The sequence below is a fragment of the Amphibalanus amphitrite genome, unplaced genomic scaffold (assembly GCF_019059575.1).
Source record: "Amphibalanus amphitrite isolate SeventyFive unplaced genomic scaffold, NRLGWU_Aamphi_draft 001270F_arrow, whole genome shotgun sequence".
NCBI classification, from domain to species: domain Eukaryota; kingdom Metazoa; phylum Arthropoda; class Thecostraca; order Balanomorpha; family Balanidae; genus Amphibalanus; species Amphibalanus amphitrite.
In genome coordinates, this window is record NW_024882763.1 from 144,720 (window position 1) to 167,985 (window position 23,266).

Below are 23,266 nucleotides of genomic sequence, written 5' to 3' on the forward strand. Positions count from 1 at the left end.
GGATTATAGAGCTGCGCCGCGACGTCTTGAGTCGTGCAGTGACATCAGACCAGATTGTATCGGACCACTGGTTCAGCGGGGTCGCATTCCTCGCGTCACTATCAGCTCACGGCATTATCTCGCCTGAGCCGGACTAGTCGACGACGTGGAGCGCCGCGATTCGTCGAAAGACGCGGTGAAATATATAGCACACGCTAATCCGCAGGCTTCCGATATAGGAATGGAATCATTCATGACAGGTGTAAAATGAGTAATCGCGAGTTAAATGCGACATGGGCACAAAATGACCACTGCAGTCAATGCGCCCGTAAACCCTAATAAACAAATTAGTTAAATGTGACAATATTTGAATGGCTTGAAACGTTTTAGCATAATTATGATTATAATTGTAGTTAGAATCTTGTATCTTACATCTTGCATCTTGTAGAAATTTGAATAAATGATAACCCTTTGCTCTTAATTAAATTTGCCATTAAATTATTTGGAAATACCTAGGCATCTAAGTTTAGTAACTTTTTAACTTGACCTAATTTAATTATATTAAATTTAACTAGTTTACTTTGTCCTGATTCAAACTCATCAGAATTGAGACCACGGAAGTAAAATTGATATACTTTTTTAGCGCTGATGGTTGTGTCGATTTCATCGATATCTTCGCCTACCGTAGACTGCCGCAATATGCCGTTCTTGCCGCTAGATGGCAGCAGCGGTAGACGCCTGCATCTATGCTGTGCCGCATCACCCACACTACTCCCGGGCGACTGCAGCTAAAGGCACAATGCGCGGCTGATGTCGGGCAATGGGCTGGACGATTCTGTTCAACCTTTCAGTGAACATGTGCGTTGTTTGCACAGCACACAAATACAGTAGCCCAAGGTTCGATTCCACCTGTATCAACTCCCCACCAAGGTCTCGGGGCCGACTGCGGCCCGCTCGGCCCCCACGCAGTACAACTCCTTGTCGCAGTTCCCCGACAGGAAGTGATCGACGATTGCCCGATAGCCCGGGGCGCGGAGGCGACACAGCGCCGGCGGCAGTCTCGCCACCGGCCGAGACGCCCTTGACGCCCGCCTGCGAGGTGCCCCCCCCCCCTCCCCACCGCGCCCGCTGGCCGGCTCACATGGGAATCGCCGTCCGCCGTGCTGGCGCGCTGATCCGGCTCCCGATACGGTATCACGCCGAGCACACGGATCGCACGCGGATAGCGGCTCTGTCGGAGCCCCTATCACGCGGTGTCGACGCTGCGTGACACAATGACACGGTGGTACGGTGGGCGGAATCCGGAGGGGTGGGGGAGGGGGCAGGTGCCGGAACGCGGGATGCGCCGCCCGGTTCTGCCCTACTCTGGTGTGGCCCAAAAGATTCACGCTGAAATGACCGTACGGAAGGTTAAGGTGCAGATACGGCATCAGAAATAGACGTGTTGAATGACGCTGAATGGGCCAACAATGATTTAAAAATAACATTTAACACGCTGAACGAGTCGGCGAGTCTTATTATGTCCCTTAAATTATGGGATTTGCTAAATTGTGTGCTAAAGGTAAGTTCAAAGCATGGGTGTCGATTTGTATACCTTTGGGGGTGCTGCAGCACCCCCAATGCTCAAATGAGCACCCCCAATGGTTTTCCGGGCACCCCCAATGATTTTGTCCCTCAATAACTCCCACTAACTCTGCTTGAGGAAAATAATTGTTCTGCAGTCTTTCACTAATAAAAATAAAACAATTACGCAATTTACAAGGCATGAAATAAAGATGTAAAGCCAGAAAAGTTAGTTTTAAGAAGAAGAGCGAAAAAAGACGTTAAGTTGTAAAGACACTGGTGTGGGTCCGTCGTACACGGGTGTCGGACCCTTAGAGCTGCTGGCGCGTACCCTTTACAAGCCAGCAGGGGGGGGGGGTACGCGCCAGCAGGGGGCTCCAGAGACCGGCGACGGGCCCTCAGAGGCCGGCTAAGGGCCATCAGATGCCGGTGGTACCTTCAGAAACCCTGTGGGGCCGTCTTTAGAGACCGGAACGGACTTAGACGCCGATGGAGCCCTCAGTCGCCGGTGTGGGGCCTTCAAATGTCACCGGTGGCAGGGTGGCCGTCACATGCGCACTTGTGGGGCCTTCAGAAGCTACGATGTTGGGCCCTCAGAGCCACCGATATAGGGCCTTAAGAGGCACTAGTGTGGGACCCTCAGATATGGCAATGTGGGGCCCTCGGACTGGAGGCGCCGGTGTGGGGGCTTCACAGTCGCCGGTGACGGCCCTCACAGGCGCCGTTGTGGGGGCTCTCAGAGACACTGGTTTAGGGCCATCACAGGCGCGCGTGGGGCCCTCAGAACTGCTGTTACGGAACGGACCCTTCATAGGCCGACAAGAAGATATCAAGAGGTCACCGGTGCCTTCAGGAGCCTTGTGTGGTTCTCAGAGACTGGCATGGTGCGCTCAGACGCCGCTGGGATCCTCCGAGTCACCTGTGTGGGGCCGTCAGGGTCGCTGGTAACTGACAAGGGCCCTCAGAACTGCCCATGTAGGGTTTTTAAAGGCATAGGTGTAGGGCTTTAGAGTTAGAGGTGTGGAGCCCTCAGAGGTGTGGCGCTCAGGGGTGCCGGTGAGGGCCCTCACAGTCGCCGTTATAGGGGCCCTCAGAGAAATGGGTGTGGGGCCATTACAGGCGGGTGTGCAGCTCCTAGAGCTGGCCCCCTATAGGCCGGTTAAGACCCCCAGAGGCCGGCAAGTGGCCCTCAGAGGCTGGCTTGGGCCCTTATGAAGATCTTAATGTTGGTACTTGTGGGCCCATGAGGTGTTCTTACGAGCCTTGTGGGGCCCTTCTGAGTCCAAATATAGCCAACCTGGACCCTCAGCGGCCAATTGGCGCCGCAGTGCCCCTCAGGCCCGAATAACCCGATGGGCCCCTGAACCTAATGGGGGGGGGGGGGCATGTGCCTCACGGGCCCACCTGGCTACGCCACTGAGGAAAATCGTAAACCCATAAATATCGAAATGCGATCACCTGTCATTTTTTTAGCGATTATTGTGATCGTCTGATTAACGCCAGAGCCTCGTAGCTATACCGTTGCCTCCCGCGCAATGTTCGCCCCTGTGGACCGCAGGGGCTGCTGCACCGGTGCTAACCGCGGTAATCGGTTTCTGTCACCTTATTACAGAGGTGCTGGGGCTGCTGCCGAGCTGCCGGCAAATGTACGACTTTTTTTCGGAAAGATGTTTATGTAATGAGGTAGCCAAGTACTAGGACGAGCAGAATGATTTTGAAGAACGTTCAACCTTTGGGAAATATTAGTGGAAATCCCGGGATTATCAGTACCTTATGGGGATACCCAACCATGCCTTGTACGGTTGTGCCCATGGCAAAGCTGCAATGCAATCTTTCACCCGGTGCAGGGGTTGAGCACCCCCAACCATTTTGAGAAATCGACACCCCTGGTTCAAAGGATCATGAAATGGAATCAAAATCAAAATTCGTGTCAAATAAAAAAAACGCTCAACTCTTTCCGGTCGAAGGGGGAAAGCCGAAGGATGGTGTCAAGTCTTTTTTACGGTTTTCTCGCAACTGCTCGTAACACTGGCGATAGAAAGCTGAAAAATTGTATTTTCTTCTTTTAATTCATGCCGTATCTTCTGCATTTTCGGGTCAGGCTAGGCCACTGACATGACATAAGTGAACCTCTGCACGGTCCTAAAATAGCGCAACTTCACAGCACTGGCAGTGCCAGGGAATCTTTCACAGGGAAATGAGACTAGCCCCGCGTTCGATGTCTCTCGGACGGCGAAGATTCTACGTCGTCCGGCCAATCACATTTCATAACCGCAGCCGAGCCCCCGCTGACCTTGGACGTGATTGGCCGGACGGCAAAGAATCTTTGCCGTCCGGGAGACATCGAATGCCGCCTAAGACTTATAGCGACCTTCCGAGCCCTCGCAACTTCCATAGTTCTGATTTTTTCACTCTGGAGTGGGTACCTACCCAAAAGGTCGGTCACGTGACCGTCATGTTACCACATACGTATACATTACGAGCGAGTGCAGAGCGCGAGGTGAGTCAATTTTCAATATAACATAACGGAGAAATCTCAGTGGGAGCGGCTCGGCCTGTAATGCCTTTGGCCCTAGAATCTGAAAGTAGCCGTGAAGGATAACTTTATATGGTAGCGTATCTGGCAGCCTTTTTGTATACGGACCTGGCGTGTCTGTGACGTACTTGAACCAAAACAATGGAAAGGCGCAGGCAACGCGCAGTGCCCAAGCAGTGCCATTTGCATTGGCATCAAAATAGTTGGTGAATGGATTATCGTTTGACATTTTTGAGATATGTATTGTACCTTTGATTTTGATTATTGATCCTGGAGGCATAAATAAGGTTCTACGGGTATCTATTTTAGAGCAGGCACACGGCTTGTGAGCGATCTTGGTTCAAGGTCGAGGGAAAACCAAAAGTTCCTTTGTCTCCAAGGCTTTTGCCTTGCCTGCGCGCCCTAACTCTTCAACAACAACATCCAAGGCTTTTGCTTTGTATCAGTTTAGAAACGTTGGAAACAAGGTGAGTGATCTTGGATCAGTAGCGGCGGAACACCTTCAATTTAGGGGGGCAGGGGGGGCACTGCCAACTTTTGGTCCCATTCTTTCGATGCAACGCCCATAGGGCTAATGTTAAAATGCCAAAATCAAAGGGATTAGGGGGCAAGGTGCCCAGGTGCCCTCCCCGTTCCGCCGCCTATGTCTTGGATGTGTTCGACTTGAGGTGCCTGCATTGATATGCAGCCTGTTGCTGAGCTTATCACTGTCATTGTACCCATGTGGCTGCTGTTGGCAGTTTATATTATATCGATTGCACAATTGAGTTAAAAATTTTGGGGAGCAGGGGCCACTGCCAGTTTTGCCAACCGAAAAATAGCTGCGTTCCAGATTTTTTTTTGTCATAAGAAGACGGCTTCACATATGGAGAGTAAATGGCAAAGCCCTATCCTCTTACATCTACATGCCCATCGCATTAACGCTCCATATGTGAAGCGGTCCTAAGGCAAAAAAAAAAAAATCGGGCAGGCAGCTATTTTTCTGTTGGTAAAACTGTCCTCAGATCAAGACAAGTTTAATCAATGTAGGTAAATACTAAATATGTATCAAATTCAAATGCAGGCTACAGTTCAGCAATTTGTGCACTTTCCAAACTTTCAACTGAGCTGAAATACTTTTGGTTTCATTAGTTTTTTGTATTTAAATGGTAATACTTTTGAAAAAACTGCAATAATTTTGAATTGTAAGATTCTTACATAATTATGATGTCATTGACCGTTAAAACACTATTCATTGTCATCTTATCTTTATCTTTGCCAGTTCAAGTTCAAGTTTCTTCTTAAACTGTTTTAAAGGGACTGAATGCCTTATAAAATGTCGTACTTTTGTTGCTTTTTGCCATTTAAGGTAATTTTGAATTGCTGAACTGATTTGGAAAACTTTGACCCAATGCACTCTTCAGCTTCATTACCTACTTATTAGCTATTTTACTATGACGTGTTGAATAAGTTGCTAGTTTTCATTCAACTCTAGATCTTAGATGATATCTAAGATTTAAGTAGTACATGTGACAAATAATTCAAAGTCAACTCTGCCCCTACAGTAAAAATGCCTATCTGTGTCAAATAAGTACAATTTGTCATTTTTGGCGTTGTAGTGGTAATAAGCTCTGTTTATTTTATTGCCTTTTATTATTATCTTTTTGTAATAATTATTTGTACTAATTAACTGCCAGCCTTGCACTATTTTGGCTTCTCTTTACAGGGTGTTCCGAAAAAAGTGTCACAGTTTCAAACGTGTATTATAAACGCTTGACAAGTATTAACGCATTAAAACATACACCATATGAAAGCTCACGTTTGTCGTTTTTCAACAAGGTTACTCTCGTATCAGTGCTATAACTCCTTGCCAGAGGGCAGAGGAGTTCCTGCGATCACAAGTTTACGCGAACTTCTTGTAGTTCACGTTCTCGATATGGGCACCACCGCGGTTGAGACACGCCTTGATTCTGGCCTGGAAACTCTCAGCGACTTTCGTCAGAGTCTCGGGACCGACTTGATGCAGGTATCTTTCGACGTTCTGCTTAAGCTGGACCAGTGTCTTGGGCTTGCCTGCGTACACAGTGTCCTTGGCAGCCCCCCACAGCCAAAAGTCTAGCGGGTTGAGATCAGGGCTGTGGGGAGCCCACTCATGGGCGGTGCCGAGAGACATGAGGCGAGCGTTGAACAGCTCCTTAAGGCATTCGATACTCTCACGCGCAGTGTGAGGCGGAGCTCCGTCTTGCATGAACCATGCCTGTTGCAGTTGGTTATCGGTGAGCATATCGGTCAGATCCGCGTAGAATTCCCGGATGACCTCGCGGTAGCGCTCGCCATTGATGGTGACGGTCCGGCCATCTTCTTCGAACCAGTAGGGACCGAGGAGGCCGTGAGTGGCGTTGTAGGCCACGAAGGCAGTGACCTTCGGGCCCTTCAGCTGCTTCTCCGTTACTTCTTCCGGTGGTGAGTTACCCCAGAAAGTGTTGTTGTGGTTGTTCACCGCACCGTTCAGGTGGAAGTGAGCCTCGTCTGAGAACCAGACTCGGTTCACCCACCGCGCGTTCCTCTCCATCTTGTTGGAGATCCATTGACACATGACTTGCCGCTTTTGCCTGTCCCGATCCGTCATCTTATGTCTGGTGGATATTATGTACGATGACAGTTTTAGCTCGTCGCATAGGATGCGTCTTACGCTGGTTTTAGCAAGTCCGAGCTGTTGAGAGCGTCGACGGAGCGACTTCTTGGGACTGGCAATGACGGAATTTCGCACGGCCGCGATGGTCTCTGGGGACTTTGAAACCGATGCTGGCCTGCCGCTGCTGCCCCTGTGAGTATTCAGGACTGAACCTGTTGTCTCAAAATGGTTAACAAACCTTGCAATGAGTTTGTTGCAGGGCAGATCTCGAGTTTCCATGTCACACTCGCGTCGAAGTCGGCGGCGGACGGTGACGTACGATTTCGTCTCGAACCATAATCGGACGATTTTGATTTTTTGTTCTGGCGAGAAAACCATCGTAGATTTTGGTGAACCGTTTTGTCCACCAAAATCGACAAGGGTTGTGAGCAACATATCTTAAGCCAAACTATTTCGGACAATTTTTACGGAAATCGCACGTGACTAAAATCGTGACACTTTTTTCGGAACACCCGGTATTTGTCGATATATTATTTTATAGCTCGACCTGGACCCTTCTGGCAGGCAGGCAGCAGCGTATGGCTGCAGTACACTGTACAGTGCTGACATCTATAGCTGAAATCCAAAAGCATCAGTATGTATGGCAATCACAAGAGATCAGCTGTGCTCATGGTGAAAGTACTAAGCAGTGACCTGATGTAAACTAACAAAGGCAGGAGTCACTCCAACTGCAGTTGAAATGCCCTTCTCAATGGAGTGCTTGTAAGCGTTCTGCAAATTACTGCCGGCGTATCTCACTCAGCTTTGCATAATAGTCTTCCAAGTGCAGCGCAAAGACGCGACCCAAATATCGGCCCGCCTAGTTTGCGTTGCTCGGACTTACGTTTGTTTCAGATCGCCCTGCTTTACCAGCCTCACCATATGTGTGAAGCTAGAATGAAGGTGTTAATGTCTGTAGATATAAAACTTTATCGGAATTCACTGGGATTGTATTGCGTATGCAAGTCCAAATATTTCGGCCAATATTGTTTGGCCTTGGTCACTGGACCAAGGCCAAACAATATTGGCCGAAATATTTGGACTTGCATACGCAATACAATCCCAGTGAATTCCGATAAAGTTTTATATCTACAAACATAAACCTGGGAAAAATATGACTCTAAAACAGCACGTGTTAATGTCGGTCTAGCACGCTGGGCTCAAGGAGCCATAACGATTTCCTGGAATGTTCAAGATTAGTTTATAACTGGGACCCTTTCACTTGTGTAACAGTAACGAGCGTCTCGATGTTCTGATCACCATCAGGCGATATCTGGTCATAATCCTCGGCTAGCAATACTCGTTGATAGTTCAGCGTTTGACTATGCTCTTAGGATGAAGATATCTGAGAGGCTGTTGTAAGCGCAGGTGTTTTATTAAAACATAACATTGTTGGTCGGTGAACATTCAGCTCGTGAGACATTATACAGTAGCACACACTGTCATGAGCTCATATTCTTCATCAGACGTAACCTCTGTTTCATGACAGCCACCGAACTATGCATAACTGGCGTTTATCACTTAACCATCCCAAATTCACTTTTACTATTCGGTCATCTGTGCCATAGCCAGCCTGAGCCAATATTCCAGTTCCAAGCTCTTTTGGAGAGCACATCACCATTCACCTTGCACGAGTCCCGGCACACGGTCACGTCACTGCTCCTCTGGTTCTGGCGTAGTAACACGACTTACAGTGACTCAGTTTTATTCGCCTCTTCTCAGATCCGCTGTGCTCTTGTGACACAGCGATCATTTTACACGGTCCCGCTGCGGTCTCGTAGCTAATTGGTCCTCCACGGCGCGGCTAACTGGTCCCTTCGCAGAGCAGCCTTTCACACAGCATATGGTGGTCCTTTCACATACACCCGTCACACGGTGGTCCCGTTACCGAGTGCTCCGTTATTAGACCGCCGGGAGGATGCCGGTACAATTGTCTCGTCACAGCATCTAGTCTTCTGAGACCGTCACTGTTATCAATTCACACAGCGACACAGTGTTTCCGTCACTTTCTGGTCTTTCACATAGCCACACATTGGTCCCACCGCGCAAGTCTCATCACATGGTCCCGTCATGATAGCCCCGTCACACGGTGTTCCGTCACATCACCGCGCAGTGGTCTCCGTGCCGGCGCCCCTCCTCCCGGGCAGACCCGCCGGGGGAGCGGTGCACCGCGCCGTCCGCCGCCGGCTGCCGAATCGCCAGCTGCTGCCGGAGCTTCTCCGCCCGCTCGCTGACAGATACAGGTGATTGTCCGTCCTCCTTTCCCTCCATGGGGGTAACAACACCCGCCGGAGCCGGGCCGGGCCGCTCCGGTGGCTGGACGGCAGAAGCAGTCGGTAGGTGACGCACGTTGTTATCCGCCTCTCTGGTGAGCGTTTCGAGGACGGCGGAGATGGGCGGCGCCGGGCTGAGGGAGGAGCTGCTGCCGATGGTGTCCTGAGTCGTGTTGAGAGTCGTGTTGGGCGAGGGGCTCACCCCGCGGCTGCTCGTGGCGACCGGAGGCGCGTCTCGGGGCGGAGGGGTGGGCGGGTTGTCCAGATCTGAGTCGTGACAGTTCTGCTGAGCTGTCGGAGTACCGTTGCACAGCTCGCTGTGCTGCTCGGGAGTGACCCCTCTGCTGGCCGCCGCCGGAGACCGCTCCCTCTTTCCCTCGCTGGGCGGAGTGTCCAGTCGTCTCCTCCTGCCGTGGGCCGCGCTGCCGGCGGCGGCGGTGGCCGAGCGGCCGAGCCGCGGGGTGCTCCGCGCCGGCGGCCCGTGCGCCGGGTCGTGCGACGGCGCCGCGGGCAGCAGCAGCTGGTCGTCGAGCAGCAGTGCCACGGCGCGCCGCCGCGCAGCGGACAGGTGGCCGGCGGGCGACTCGGGCCGCGGCGGCGGCAGCGGCGCCGTCAGACCCTCCAGCAGACGCGCCGTCGAGTCCAGCCGCCGCGGCACGGCCGGCCGGGGCGACTCGGGCGCGCCGCCGTGCGCCGGCACCGGCGGCGTACCCTGCGACGGACTGGGAGAGCGCCGAGAGCGCGCCGAGGGGCTCCTGACGCGCCTCTGACGCTGCAGTGGCGGCCGCTTTCGGGAGCTGGTGGCTGATGGTGCTGGTGCTGAATCCGGAGGTGCTGGAGCCGGCTCTGGCTTCAGTAGCAGAGAGGCAGGAAGTTCAGGTTTCGGCGGAAGGGACGCGGAGGGCAGTACCTGATCAGGCGGCGCGGAGTGCTGCGGGACCGGCGGCGGCGACGGCGTCCGTTCCGGGCCGGCCGCTCCGGCCTCGGCAGCTGGTGGGGATGACTCTGACCCCTGAGAACCGCGGTCGGTTGGTTTGGTTGTAGTCTCTGTCGTGATTTGTGACTTGGTTACTAGCGCGGCTGGCTTGGGCGGCAGCGGCAGAGGAGGGCCCATGGGGGCGGGTAGGTTATCGAGGTCAGTTACTGGAACGGACGCTGGAAGCAACGCCGCTGGGTTAGGTTCCAAGGCTACCGTTGGTTTTGGAGGAGCAGCTGATGCAAGCAGCGGGCTGCTAGCGGGTTCCGAAGACGATGGAATGTTTTGATTCTCAGTCACAGGCTTATCCTCTGTCAGGGCTTCGGGAACGTCTGTTTTCTCTGCTTCTGAGACATCTGATTTCTGAGCCACGGTGACATCAGCTTTAGAAACGTCCGGGTTGTTTACCATGGGAGCCACAGGAAGACACGGCTTCAAGGAACCGCCTGAATTCTTAGGCGCAGGGGCGGGCGGTTTCGGTGGCAGAGGAACCACGAGCTTTCCTGAAGCGATCTCACTGGTCTTCACATGTGGAGGAAGGTCGGGTGGCCTCGGCACGGGTATGGCTGGTTTCGGTTTCACAGCCGACGCCTGTTTCCCGGGCAGAGAGCTGAACGTCTCGAGGAGGAGCGGCGGGGGCGGTGGCGGCAGCGGCGGCGAGGGCAGAGTGGCGGCGCGCGGCGGCAGGGCCGGCTCCAGCGGCAGCGGCAGCGGCGGCCGGCCGCCCACCGGCCGCGGCGTATCATAGACCACCTCCTCGGGCGGGGAGCGGCGGCCGGCCACAGGCCGCGAGGGCAGAGCAGCCGGGGCTGACGGACCTCGAACGTGCACCGGCACCGGCTGCGGCCAGCGCGGCACGTCGTACTGCACCTCGTCCTCCGCGGCGGGAGGCGGCAGCGGCGCCGGCGGACGGCACGTCCTGGCGGAGGCCGAGCGGCGCGCGCCGCCCTGTCGGCAGACCTGGGGCGAGAGCGTGGCCCCGCGCCCCGACCGCGACCCGGCCGTCAGACTCTGACTGCGCTGGACGTCCGCGGGGACGCTCCGCGCGCGGTGGCAGGCGGGACTGCGGTCGAGGCGCGACTCTGTCCCGATCGGGTCTTGCGTGATGTTGCTGGTGTGGGGCTCTGTGGCGGGGTTCGCTGCTAGTGCGCGTGGTCCACTGGTAGCATCACATCCCTCACTAAATCTCTCACATTGTATCTCGTTAGGGTAACATCTGCCGGTAGCAATTTCACCACCAGTATCACTGACCTGAGCACCACTCGCTCCGGCACCATCACTATCACCACTCCCAGCAGCACCACCACCGCCCTTGGCGTTCTGGTTTCTCAGACTGTCATACAGAGTCTCGATCTCTGTGAACATTTCGTCGAGCGACATTTGCGAGTCGAGCTGCGGCAGCTGCCGGAGCGGCGGCTGCGGCGGCACGTCCGGCTCCTCGGGGATGGTCTCCGGCAGCGCCGGCGGCGGCAGCGCCGCCTCCGGGCCGCCGCCGGCGTCCAGCAGGCTGTGCATCGAGCTCAGGATGCGGTCGATGCTGGCGATGGTGGAGCAGCGCGCCTGGTCCTCGCTGTACGCCGACGCCGGTGAGTCGGGCCGAGAGCGCGCCTCCCGCAGGTCGGCCTCGCTCTGCGTGCCGCGCATCCGGCGCAGGCTGGAGACGCGCGGCGGGGGCGCCGGGCGCCGCCGGCGGCCCCGCCGCTCGCGCTGCTCCGGTACCAGCGTGGCCATGCGCGCCTCGAACGAGCGCAGGCCGGCGAGCACGTTGACGCGGCTGGGCGGCAGCGGCACACTGGTGACCAGCCAGGTCCTGCCGGCGAACGGGCCGTGCACTGCCGACGGACGCATGGCTGGCTGTGCGGCCGCCGCGCCGCCGCCGCCGCCCCGCTGCCGCCCTCTGTTTATAGAAGCGGGGCTGACCAGGCGGCCGGGGTGGCGACCGTGACCGGCGCCCGGCCGACCCTCCCGCCGCCCTCAGCTGTCCGTCTCGGCCGTCTGCTGTCCCCCGCCCCCGCCGCCGCTCATGTTGTGGTCGGTACTCTCCGGCGTACATTTCCGCTGGGTGGATCTCACGCCCTATGCCGCGGCACGGTCTGGCGTGTCCTGGAATCACGCGCCGGCAATGGGTCGCCGTGCGGGGGACGGAGTCGTGTGTCGGCAGCAGATGTGGCAATGGGTGATGTCAGCTCGGAGACGGCTGTGCTAGTTCGACGGGTAAATGTTGTTTGGGAACATGGCCCGTGGCGCGGACGGGTTCTCTGTGACGCTGGTCGCCGCTACACTGCTTGTTATTGCTCGTCGGGTGCTGTGCGGTCTCGCCTGGTCCAGTGGTCGAGTGCTCCCTTCCGAGAGGTGTTATTTGGTCCCAACTGGCTCTACCCAAGCAGCTTGGTCTCGACCGGACTTATAACTGCTATGTTTTGTCCTGAACGAGGCTGACGACTGACCGAGTCCCACCCGAGCTCGAGCAGTCCCTCGGGCCTCCACCGAGCCCGAGGTGCCCCGACCGTGGGACGAGGTCCCTAGCGGTTCGGGGCGGCCGCTGCAGCTCCCGGCCGGCTCGTTTGTTTACCGAGATCGTATGGCCTCTCCGCTCGGCGACCAATGATTACACGGACATTTCCAGCGGAGGCGCGACAGAGACGAGTGTCCCTCCCCCCCCCCCCCCCCCCTCCCTAGCTGGCTGACAGGCGGACAGTCCGTGCGCCGCGGTCCTCTCTGGGTACCCGAGACGACTTGTACGCCCACACAGCTGATCGAGGCTAACCAAACATCTGTATCACATATCGAATCATCACAGATCACTGCGTCACAGTTACTGCTGGTAGCTAATCGGAGTAGATCACTGCATGATAATCGGGCAGTGTGACAGATTGACAGCCCTGTGACTATCCAGATGGGGCAATCGTTTTAAATCGTCTCTCCGTCCATACGCACACACTATCCGTCCGTTTATACCCTGGCGTCAGTCCGTTGCAATGTTTGACTGGGACCCTGTCAATTTGGGTAGATCCGGAAACAGCGTATGGAAACTTCCGGGGTGCTTGACCTGCAGCCAATACGAATGCGAGGTTTGTTTTCCTTATATTCCTAGCTGCTCTCTCTATGTGATAATTTTGATCCCGATCAGTGGTCTGCCGAAGCGAGACGGGGATATCGTTAGGGGAGTCGGACCGGCGAGTCTGCATTTCTAGCTGCTCTCTCTGTGTGATAATTTCGATCCCGGTCCAGTCGTCTGCCGTGGCGGGACCGGGACGGGAGCTCGTTAGTGGGTTCGGACCGCGGTATGCTCGGACGTCTGGAAATCCTCACCACGCTGACACATGCCTGTCGGTGCAGATTCCGGGCGCGGCGACTGTGCATGGCTGCGGCCCCTGAGGACAGTTAGCCGCGCTGCTCTGACTGAGCTGACGGGCCGAGCCGGGCTGGTAGACTGGTCTGAGAGCTGACAGACTGTGCACTCAGCGGTGGGATTGGTTGCGGGATAGAGTGAGGATGGGAGTATGGTTCTTTACAACGTGAGATAAACGTATTAATCGTTCTGATTGCCCCCCCCCCCCCCCAGTCATTTAGTTTACCCGTTCCATACGCTAACCTCTCGCTCTCTTTCCCTTCCCGCCAGAACAGCCACAATGCGTCCGTCGCCCTCTGAGGAGGTGTACTCGGTGCGATTCAGCCAGGACAGCAGCGCCTTCTGCTGCGCCCTGGCCTCTGGAGTGCGGCAGTACAACCTGGAGCCGCTGGCCGAGCTGGCCGCGCACGGACCGCTCCGGTTCGGCAGCATCGGCGTCTGCGAGATGCTAGATCGGTGAGAGACGGGGATGGTGAGAGGGTGAGAATGGAGAGACGGTGAGAGGGTGAGAGTGTAGAGACGGTGAGAGGGTAGATTGGTGGGAAGGTTATGTGTGAAAATTGAGACACAGCTTTTTTGGAAAGGTTGATATTCTTTACAGGTCTTGTGTGATGCACAGTCATTAGTGACAATAACAGACGGTGCTTTTTATTTTGATAGGTGAAAAAAATCGTATGAAATGTGCTCTGCTCTGGGTCATTTTGTGTCGTAACGTTATATGCATAATGCCTGCTTGGTGCATCAATTATGAACTAATTTTGTTTACTTTTCTTTTCTTTTTAAGCGTAGCATGTACCATCAGCAGCAACCATGTGTCGCTGTATCTGACCTGTTTTTGCGTCGTTCGAGACCTTTTCAGCAGAATTGAGCTCGGTAAACATCTGAATCTGCACGGCGAAGTGAGAAGGGTGTGTTTGTATATGCAGGCACATTTGACATTTGTCGGATATATAACTGACCGCCTCCGTGTAATATTTTAATTATTAATTATTTACTTGCATTTTATATCACATGCTTGTGTGCACTGAGAGTGATCAGGTCCTCAGGTGAAGCATTTTGACACAGGTCTGAACAACTCCAGCTGACCCGACAATTACCTACCCTTAGGTCCAATCTCCAACCCTGATAGTGTGTAGGGTATGGTTAACCCTCGCCCCGTTGGGGGGGCCATTTTGGCCCCCCCCCTGTGGTTTTTCCTGAATAGCAAGAAAACGGCGGCGCGCAGCGCCGCCAAATTTTCAGTACCTTCCCGGGCATCAATTTGACACCTTCACACCAAATTTCAAGTCTTAGGTCACCTTAGGTCAGGAGTTATTGAGGTCAAACTGAGGTCATGTTCGAGCAAAAATGAGCAAAAAACATGCAATTTTGAAACGCTCACCAAATCTACAGTTATCAAGCAATTTCAAAGTTCTTTATATGGTCAAGTAGACAAAAAGCGGCGCTACAAAACTGCTATCTCGGATTTTCAAAATTTTTGGTTTTTGACCCCAAAAAAATTCAAAAAATTGATTTTTTTAGAAAAACTTTGAAAAAATCCAAAATTTTTCCGAATTTCGAAAAAACCGGAATATATGTGATAGTCCCAGCGCTCTTCTATATACATACCAAATTTCAGATCGATATCTCGTTTTTTGGCCAAGTTATAGCGAAAAAACTGTTCAAAAATGATGACGTCAAATTTTTGAACTCAATTTTTAGCAATTCTAGACCTCGTACGGCAAAACAAAGACCACCATTGAACTCCCCGTGACGAGCTGCATCGATTCGATACCCATTTTATGCAAAAATATTAACTTTGAAATTTGACCTAATTTGACCTGACCTTGACCTGACCTTGACCTGACCTTGACCAAAACGTGATCTAAGCTGGCCCCAAAGGCTGCCTGACCCATATAATCGCATTTGTCATGTAAAATGGACCATAAAACATGTATCACACGACACTTTCATATTGTGACCCCCCGTGACCTGACCTCTGTGACCTGACCTGGTATCAGTGACCTCAAATAGCAAAATATGTGTTTGAAGAACATTTCCCCATCGATGATTTTCAATGAAATGCATTTTACTCGATTTTACAACGCATTTCTTGAAGTGCCTGTAAACGGTGAAAATTGGACCTTTGACCTGACCTGTGACGTCATCGGTTTGACCTAGGTCAATAAAATTGGGTCACAAGGTAGTTCCCCGTTGGGGCTATCCAACGCCGTTTACCGCTTGTCGCTATGTTGCGTGGTTCTCGAGATCTTAGGGGGGGGGGCCAAAATGGCCCCCCCCCCCCCAACCGGGCGCGTTGCTCGGCAGAGCCCAACGGGGCGCGGGTTAATAGTACATGACCTGACCTGACCTGACCTCTGTCCCGTAGGTCGAACTTTTTGGCGGTGGTGTGTAACGAACAGTACCTACCCTGATCTGATCTGATCTGACCTGGCCTGACCCTCCCTGCCCCCAGGTCGAACCTGCTGGCGGTGGTGGGCGGCGGCGCCGGACCTGACCTGACCTGCTCTGACCCCTGCCCCCCAGGTCGAACCTGCTGGCGGTGGTGGGCGGCGGCGCCTGACCTGACCTGACCTGACCTGACCCGACCCGACCCGACCCTTCCCCCAGGTCGAACCTGCTGGCGGTGGTGGGCGGCGGCGCCACGCCCCGGTTCGCCGACAACACGGTGCTGATCCATGACGCGGCCCTGGACCAGTTCGTACTGGAGCTGACCTTTAGCGCCCCGGTGCTGGCCGTCAGGATGCGCCGCGACCGGCTCATCGTGGCTCTGAGGTGAGAGGGCTGTATGCGCCGCGACAGGCTCATCGTGGCTCTGAGGTGAGAGGGCTGTATGCGCCGGGACAGACTGATCGTGGCTCTGAGGTGAGCGGCTGAGTCAGTAGTGAGACGCTGTGCCCTTAGATCAGGCCAGGTTAGATGGATGTTTTCGTAGATTAATTGGTAACTGGGTAAGGATAGTAGTGAACCGTTATTTGATACCATACCCCCATATCTGTAATTTGTATAAATTGATCTGTTCGGATCGGCTGACCCGTCTGCCTTTTATATTATCTGGTGTGTCGTTTGTTTATGGATTCTCTCACTCCTCGCTTCTTAGCTTCTACATTATACAGTACAATCACTCGTATTTATATTGGCAGCGCCAGACAATGAATCCGCTGCACTTTTTTATTTGAGTAAATAAACAGCACAGTTTTGTCGTGAATGTCTCGAAACACGATTCTTACAATCGTGGTCTAAGTTTTGGCATTAGACTGCTCTTCTAATAATGCGTTATCATCTCTCCGCTGATTGATTGCTTGTTTTTCTGTGTAATCGCACTGTATTATCTTTTAACGAAAAACATTGAATAATCGCTGCTCTGTATTACCTAGAAGTTTCTTTTCGTTGTGTAACACTGCAGAATGTAGGCGGCTGGCCGCCTAGGGTCGCCCATAAACTACTGACTGATTAGCTGGCCAACAATTAAAGGAATAATAGTCCAGGCGTGGTTTGTGTGCCGATTAGACTAAGCTAGCATTGGGACACAAAATACTAGACGTATCGCAAGTCACGTAACCACGGAAATTCACCTATTCACCTCGTGACCACCATGCCGCTTTGAAGGCCTGCTTCAAAGTTCACCTTTCTGTTCACCTTTCTCCTGCCTCCCCCACAGGCGTCAGGTGCACGTGTTCACGTTCCCGTCTCCGTGCGAGCGTCTGTTCACGGTGGAGACGGCCGACAACCCGCTGGGTCTCTGCGAGGTCAGCCCGCTCTCCACCAGTGACCACCACCTGCTCTGTTTCCCGGCGCGCAAGACGGGCGCCCTGCAGCTGATTGACCTGTCGGCCACCGAGGCGCAGGTCTCGTGTGCGCCGGTCACCATTAACGCCCACCAGGGCCACCTGGCTGCGCTGGCCATCAACCAGCAGGGCAGTCTGGTGAGTGGAGCGGGAGAAGGGAGGATGGGGGGGGGGGGGCGGAGAGCTCGTCAAAACCTAGGAAGCTCGTGAAGTGTATGTACTTTTTTTTGCTGGGTTAGGCCCGTTCGGTCTGACGAGACCATTTCAGAGCCGGAAGGATGATAGGAATTAGTGGGAGACATTGGTCTGGGCAGACACCCTAGAGAGTCGCCGGGGCTGAGCCCGTCCGAATGGACAGGCCGACTAGCTCCCCAAGCACTCACCACACCCGGCTACGGGGCCGCGTGCTCTCACGGGCAATCCCACATGGGATAAAGTTGCCCGTCCACCCCGGAGCAGGGGAAAGAGGCGTGGAGGAGAAGGGTTTGTCTGTCCTGAGGATGGAAAACAAGGAATGGAGGTAATTTTGTGATTTTCAAATCCTGTGTCTGGCTCTGCCCTCACGCGGCATCACCGGTTTCGTTCTGCCTTACCACGCCTGTGTAGATCCACGGTTACAAATATTTGCCGCACCCAGGCCACCGTCGGGGGACAGAACCGAGTGTATACTGTATATGTGTCAGTGCTGGCGCCATGTCGGTTTGACGCCCAAACCACTGAGGCGGCTGCTGACCTTTGGCCTGACCGCTGCCGCCACATTGCTGCCGGGAGACGGCCAGTCCCAGAATCCTCTCCTACCAATACACTAGGAGCTCCGCTAGACACGGCAAGAACGGAATCCTACCTCGGCCGTCGTGATGTAAAGGACAACGAAAGGGAAATTTGGCAGCGTAAACATGTCAGGTCTGCTAATAATTAAAGATGCTAGGGCTTCCGCGTCATCTACGTATTTCTTATTTGCACTCGGAGCATGAGTAACTGCTTTTGTAGTTGTTTTCCTTCATATTGTGTTTGTTACTAGGTCAGCGGGTTTGTTGTTCCCCACGCACGGCTGCCGTGGCCGCCGGCCCTGCTGATCCGCTCGGGGCCCTGTTTCACCGGTGATAGCAGCACGCTGCTATCACACGTGTCAAATTGGGTTTCCATGGAAACATCAACAAACCATGGCGTCGTCAAATTGTGTGATGTCATCAAATATTGCTGCTAACATCTTCACGGCCGTGCGATCAAACAAATGTATCAAACGCAATTCAACGAGACAGCGACTCTGTTCCAAACGCAGCTCACGGATTACACGAAACGTCATTAGTGTGACCTCATCACATTACGTCAGCTCGCGCAATTTGATATTAGCGTGCTGCTATCACCGGTGAAACAGGGCCCAGGGCTCGAGCCGGCCAACCAGTCCATTGCATCATCACATCAGCCTCGGTATGCCCGTCCGTTACCCCAGCTGGTGCAGGAGACACAGAGCCATCTATCGTCTGAATGGTGAACTAACCGCCGCCGCCCGGGGCGCCGCGCTGTGGGTGACGGCTGACGGGGCATATTCACCGGCTGAACAGAGTTTCAGTACGGGTTTCCTCCGCAGTGACAGCTGACAGCTGGGTTTTGTGTGGCGCCCGCCCTGTCACACTGGGGCAGTACGACAGCAGAGCGGGCGGCTGTGTGCCAAGGCTGGTGCCGGCGGGATCACCGCCCCGGGGTCATGTCTGCCCCCCCCTCCCCGTCCCCCCGCGCGGTGTGGCCAGCTGAGCACGCACGTTCCACTCCGGGCTGGGTGCGGGCCGTCAGCTGTGGGCGTCGATAGCCCGTGACGTCAACGTCGACTTGGAGGTGTGGCGACATCTATATCAGTCACGAGTTTTGATATTTGTGGATAGATGACACCAGCGAGTTGACCGGTCCCGTCCGTTGCTATTTGCGACGTCTCCATAATGCTTTTATCTGGCTTGTACGCTCTATTTTTCTTGGCAGTTTTTCATTATCCAGCGAAGATATTCGCTTCCTATTAATCAATTTAATCTTGAGTGGATGTCTTGCATCGAAGAAGCTTTTTTTGTGTTAGTGTTGTTTTTTTATCGAGGGCGAGCAGCCCCCTCCCCACTCCTTTAGCAAGACAAGCTTACAATGCCGACATTTTCATGAGGTTTTGACTGCATTCATCCTGACAGTCTCCAAAACCTTTGCGCGCAGTCCTATCTTTCGTGTTTATTGAACTTCTCAGTCCACTTAAAAATGACGCCCGATAAAGGCCGTGACATGTATACCGGCATTAATTAGTTTTGCAACCAAGTGTATATCATTCCATTCAAAATCCCGTACCGTACCTACCACTTTCCAGCCTGTCCTTCCCATTCAGCTGCCCCACATTCATGGCTCCTCCCGTTCGCCACCCCTCTGACACCGCCCCTCTGACACCGCCCCTCTGACGGCGCACCCTCTGCCGCCAGGTGGCCACCGCGTCCCGGAAGGGCACGCTGATCCGCGTCTGGGACGTGTCGCAGCGCTGCCTGGTGGCCGAGCTGCGGCGCGGCTCCGACACGGCCGTCCTCCACTGCATCGCCTTCAGCGCTGACAGCATCTACCTGTGCTGCAGCAGCGACAAGGGCACCATCCACGTGTTCGCCGTGCGCGATCCGGCGCTGAACCGGCGCTCGGCGCTCAGCCGTGTCGGCCTGCGCGGCCGCTACCTGGAGTCGCAGTGGGCGCTGGCCACCTGCACAGTGCCCGCCGAGCGGCCGTGCGCCTGCGCGTTCGGCGCCGCCGGCACGGTGTACGCCGTCTGCCTGGACGGCACTTTCCACAAGTACGTGTTCACGGCGGACGGCAGCTGTAACCGGGAGGCCTACGACGTGTATCTGGATGTGTGTGGCAAAAATGACTTCTGAGGGATGACAAGAAAGAGAAGAATTCGGATCGTATGTGGGTTGGGTGAGGCTTATATCGTGTACCTACACTGCGAAGACAATAGTGGAAAGTGCAAAAATACCCCATCCTGTACTAAGTGTGGTGAGTATGTTGAAGATAAAGTGTTTAGTGAAGAACACCCTATATTTGAGCACTGTGGAATGGGGCTGGAACATGCATAGTGTGGTAAAGTGCTCAGTGAAACTGCAGCAAGGACCAGGCCGGCTCGCCTGTTGCACGAAGAGAGTGTTGAATACGCTACCATCAGAGGACATTTTACGATCGAATGGTCTTTCGCGAATGTCTGCCAGTTGTAAGTACGTTGGCTGTGTGCTTTAACCGTGTGGCAGGATTTTGTCACTGCCAGCTAGGTGGGAATTTTAGGCAACTGGGCTGGTCAGGCGGATTCGATCGGGGCTGAATGCTGATAGCGTGGTGAGTAGGTAATGAACAATTTGGCACACATGCTGATTGGTGTGCTTCGAGTGTTAGATATGTGGGTATAACTGTGGAATTATTCCAGGGAACAGTGCGAATTTGCGAGTCTTTCCGGTTTTGTGTGAGCCCCCTGATCTTATGACGTATGTGGAGGTGGTATCACGCGTTTACATGCACACTGCCTGCAATAAGATGGCTTTCGTCGTTTCGTCATTTCGACTAGCATAGCTTGTGTGAAAGTTGTCCTCGTATGAGCATTCATATATCTATTGTTTCGCTTTCGCACGCAAGTTTAACCAGCTATAGGTTAGTTGTTTAGTTTGTGGTGAGTTCTAGTCGAAATGCCACACTCGATTCAGTTGTTTGATTCAGTCCTGTTGTATAGTCACTGTTCCATCGAATGGGCGAACAGGAAATACCCACACCGGAGAGTTCCGGTTTTATTTGTGAAACAATTACACGCCGGTCCGGCATGGTACTTTGTAAGGAATGCGCCGTATTATAGTTGTAGGGTATTTTTGCGTATATCATAAGCAAGCCTATCATCGTATTTTTGTCGTCGCCTGCGCTAAAAATAAAACATCCGGATGTATTTTGATTCGGCTGTATTTTCTAGAGTTGTTTCAAAAGTTGAGAAGCCGTCGTATGAAATGCATTGTTCTCACATAACCGTCTTACGAAAGTGAAACCATTCACATGCTAGTGCCGTATCGGTGATCGTAGAAGGTAGAGTAGTATGTGCTTTGCGTCCGTAGGTATACTCGATAACACGGCCGATTTAAGTGATTTCCCTGCGCAAGCTGGATAGAAGAATTACTGAATAATTTTGCCGCCTGTGCATTGGTTTCGCTAAATGGCGAAACTATATAGCAACTTTGTCAGAAACTGTTCGCGCATGAATGGTATAGTACGTCGGGGTATGCTTGACTGACCCGGTCAGAGTTCTGGCTCGGATTGACGCACAAGGCTGCCTGAGTCGAAGCAGAATCGCCACTTTTTGTGTCTACTCTGGTTAGTGACTTGGTATGTGGTCAGGGCGTGATCAACGTGATCGACGTTAACCCGCGCCCTGCTGGGGGGGGGGGGGTGTTTGAACACCCCCCCCCCCCTTGTGGTTTTTCGCGAATATCTCAAAAACGGCGGCGCGGAGCGCCGCCGTTTTTGGTACACCTTATCATACATCAATTCTACACATGTTGTGAAAATTTCAGACCAAGGTCTTTCAAGGTCAGGTCACCAGGTCACTTGAAGTGACCTCACCTCATAAAAACTTTCAATGTCTGTCATAGCTACACCGAGTGACTGATCGCTTTGAAACTTTCAGCGATTGCTAAGAGCAATAGCATGTACAAAATGTATATCTCAGAATTTTGATATTGATGACCTAAGGTCAGGTCAATTTTGCGACCTCCCCATTATAAGTCAATGGGAGAAAATTGAAATGCGCCTCTTTTGGATGAAAGACAATATAAGCACTCCCAAACACCGAATTACAAGTGGTTTAGACACACTGAACATGAAAATGGTGTCCGTGACCCTTGTTTATGCCCTGAGGTCATCTTAGGTCACGAATGGTATCTAACAGTTTTTCGCAAATAACTTTTGATAGAGGCATGCTAGAGCGATGAAAACGCCTTAGATGTGTTCAGCTCGACGATACGGATCGACTGATATGCAACATGACCCTTTCCGGTCAGGTCATGACCTTGACCTGAGGTCAAATTTTCAAGTTGACCTTTCAAGGTCAAGTTATAGTTCATTCGATGCGTCTTGACGAGAGGAACACGATGCCGGTAAAAGTAAGCTCGTACAAGGCTTGGGTCAAAAGTTATTGCAGAAAAACTGTTTTCGAAAAAATCGGCTATTTTTGCAGTTTTTGCCCCCTGCAGGCAAAACCGTTGGCGTTAGGTCAAATCTGAGAGAATTACTCAGAAAGGGCGTTAATAGGGCTGTCGAATGCGCTTTTCCGCGGCGTTGTAGCTCTATTGGTTCCCGAGAATTATGCGTTGGCTTCTTGGAAATTTTCGACATTCGACCTGGAAATCGGCGAAATTTTGCCTTCAATGACCTCTGGTGACCTGACCTTTGACCTGACCAAAAAATTGACCGAAGTGATTTCGTCATTATTTTTGACGCTCTTTCGAACGCCGCCTTCCGCGTATCGCTACGTGGCCCAGGAGCCGAGTTACAAGGGGGGGTGTTCAAACACCCCCCCCCCCCCCAGCAGGGCGTGGAAATCCAGGACCCCCAGCCGGGCGCGGGTTAAGGTGTCATTTCTTGTTTGACGAATTTAATGGGTAACCGACCTTCAGGACATGGACAATAAGAGAAGAACGCAGGATTCCGAAATCGGCCCCTTGCGGCTAGAGTTGAAGCAAATTTTGGAGGAGTTTAGAGCGTTTTGGGGTTTACGCGAGAAGTTCACACATGTCTACGGCTTGCGTCTTCGACTTCTTCTTACAGCGTCTTCGTTATTTTATAGTCTGTTCGCAATCTTCAGCGTGTATCACTCGGTCGATACTCGATAGTCATTGTTTCACCCCTTAGACGGGCAAGCTGTCCGCGCCGTCTTAAATATTCCCGATAACATATTGTACTACGGTCACGTTTTGAACTTTTGAAGCGCCGAATCCCGGGGTGCCGTCCCAGCCATCTGCCTGCCGGCCGTTACCGATTGTTTCCACGGGTCGACCGTCTCTCGTTTAGACGGGCATACAGATGAGACTTTTAGGCGAAGTTTTAAATGGGTGAATGAAATGCCGGATATAACCAAATCATCTAAAAACGACCGATAGGTA

At 53.2% G+C, this 23,266-nt stretch overlaps 2 protein-coding genes across 3 annotated transcripts; one reads left to right on the top strand and one right to left on the bottom strand.

Annotated features, from left to right (window-relative positions):
- Positions 1-4,202: 4,202 nt before the first annotated feature.
- On the top strand, positions 4,203-21,066 carry LOC122371707 (WD repeat domain phosphoinositide-interacting protein 4-like). Of its 2 annotated transcripts, none has more exons than XM_043348270.1 (5): positions 4,203-4,545; positions 13,608-13,788; positions 15,943-16,107; positions 16,994-17,258; positions 19,574-21,066. In XM_043348270.1, the coding sequence occupies exons 2-5, from the start codon at positions 13,613-13,615 to the stop codon at positions 20,009-20,011; spliced, it is 1,044 nt and encodes a 347-aa protein (XP_043204205.1). In that variant the 5' UTR covers positions 4,203-4,545; positions 13,608-13,612; the 3' UTR covers positions 20,012-21,066. The 2 variants fall into 2 exon arrangements, with proteins under 2 accessions (XP_043204205.1, XP_043204206.1); XM_043348271.1 differs by having other exon boundaries at positions 4,218-4,545; positions 13,603-13,788.
- Positions 5,961-6,653, bottom strand: LOC122371692. The gene has a single exon (XM_043348207.1). It carries the CDS (start codon positions 6,651-6,653, stop codon positions 5,961-5,963), a length of 693 nt encoding a protein of 230 aa, XP_043204142.1.
- Positions 21,067-23,266: the final 2,200 nt, after the last annotated feature.

Coding starts and splice junctions, on each gene's coding strand:
- LOC122371707 (XM_043348270.1), top strand. CDS start 13,613: ATGCGTCCGTCGCCCTCTGAGGAGGTGTACTCGGTGCGATTCAGCCAG. Junction 16,108..16,993: donor CGGCTCATCGTGGCTCTGAG/GTGAGAGGGCTG, acceptor CCTCCCCCACAG/GCGTCAGGTGCACGTGTTCA. Junction 17,259..19,573: donor TCAACCAGCAGGGCAGTCTG/GTGAGTGGAGCG, acceptor CTCTGCCGCCAG/GTGGCCACCGCGTCCCGGAA.
- LOC122371692 (XM_043348207.1), bottom strand. CDS start 6,653: ATGTGTCAATGGATCTCCAACAAGATGGAGAGGAACGCGCGGTGGGTG.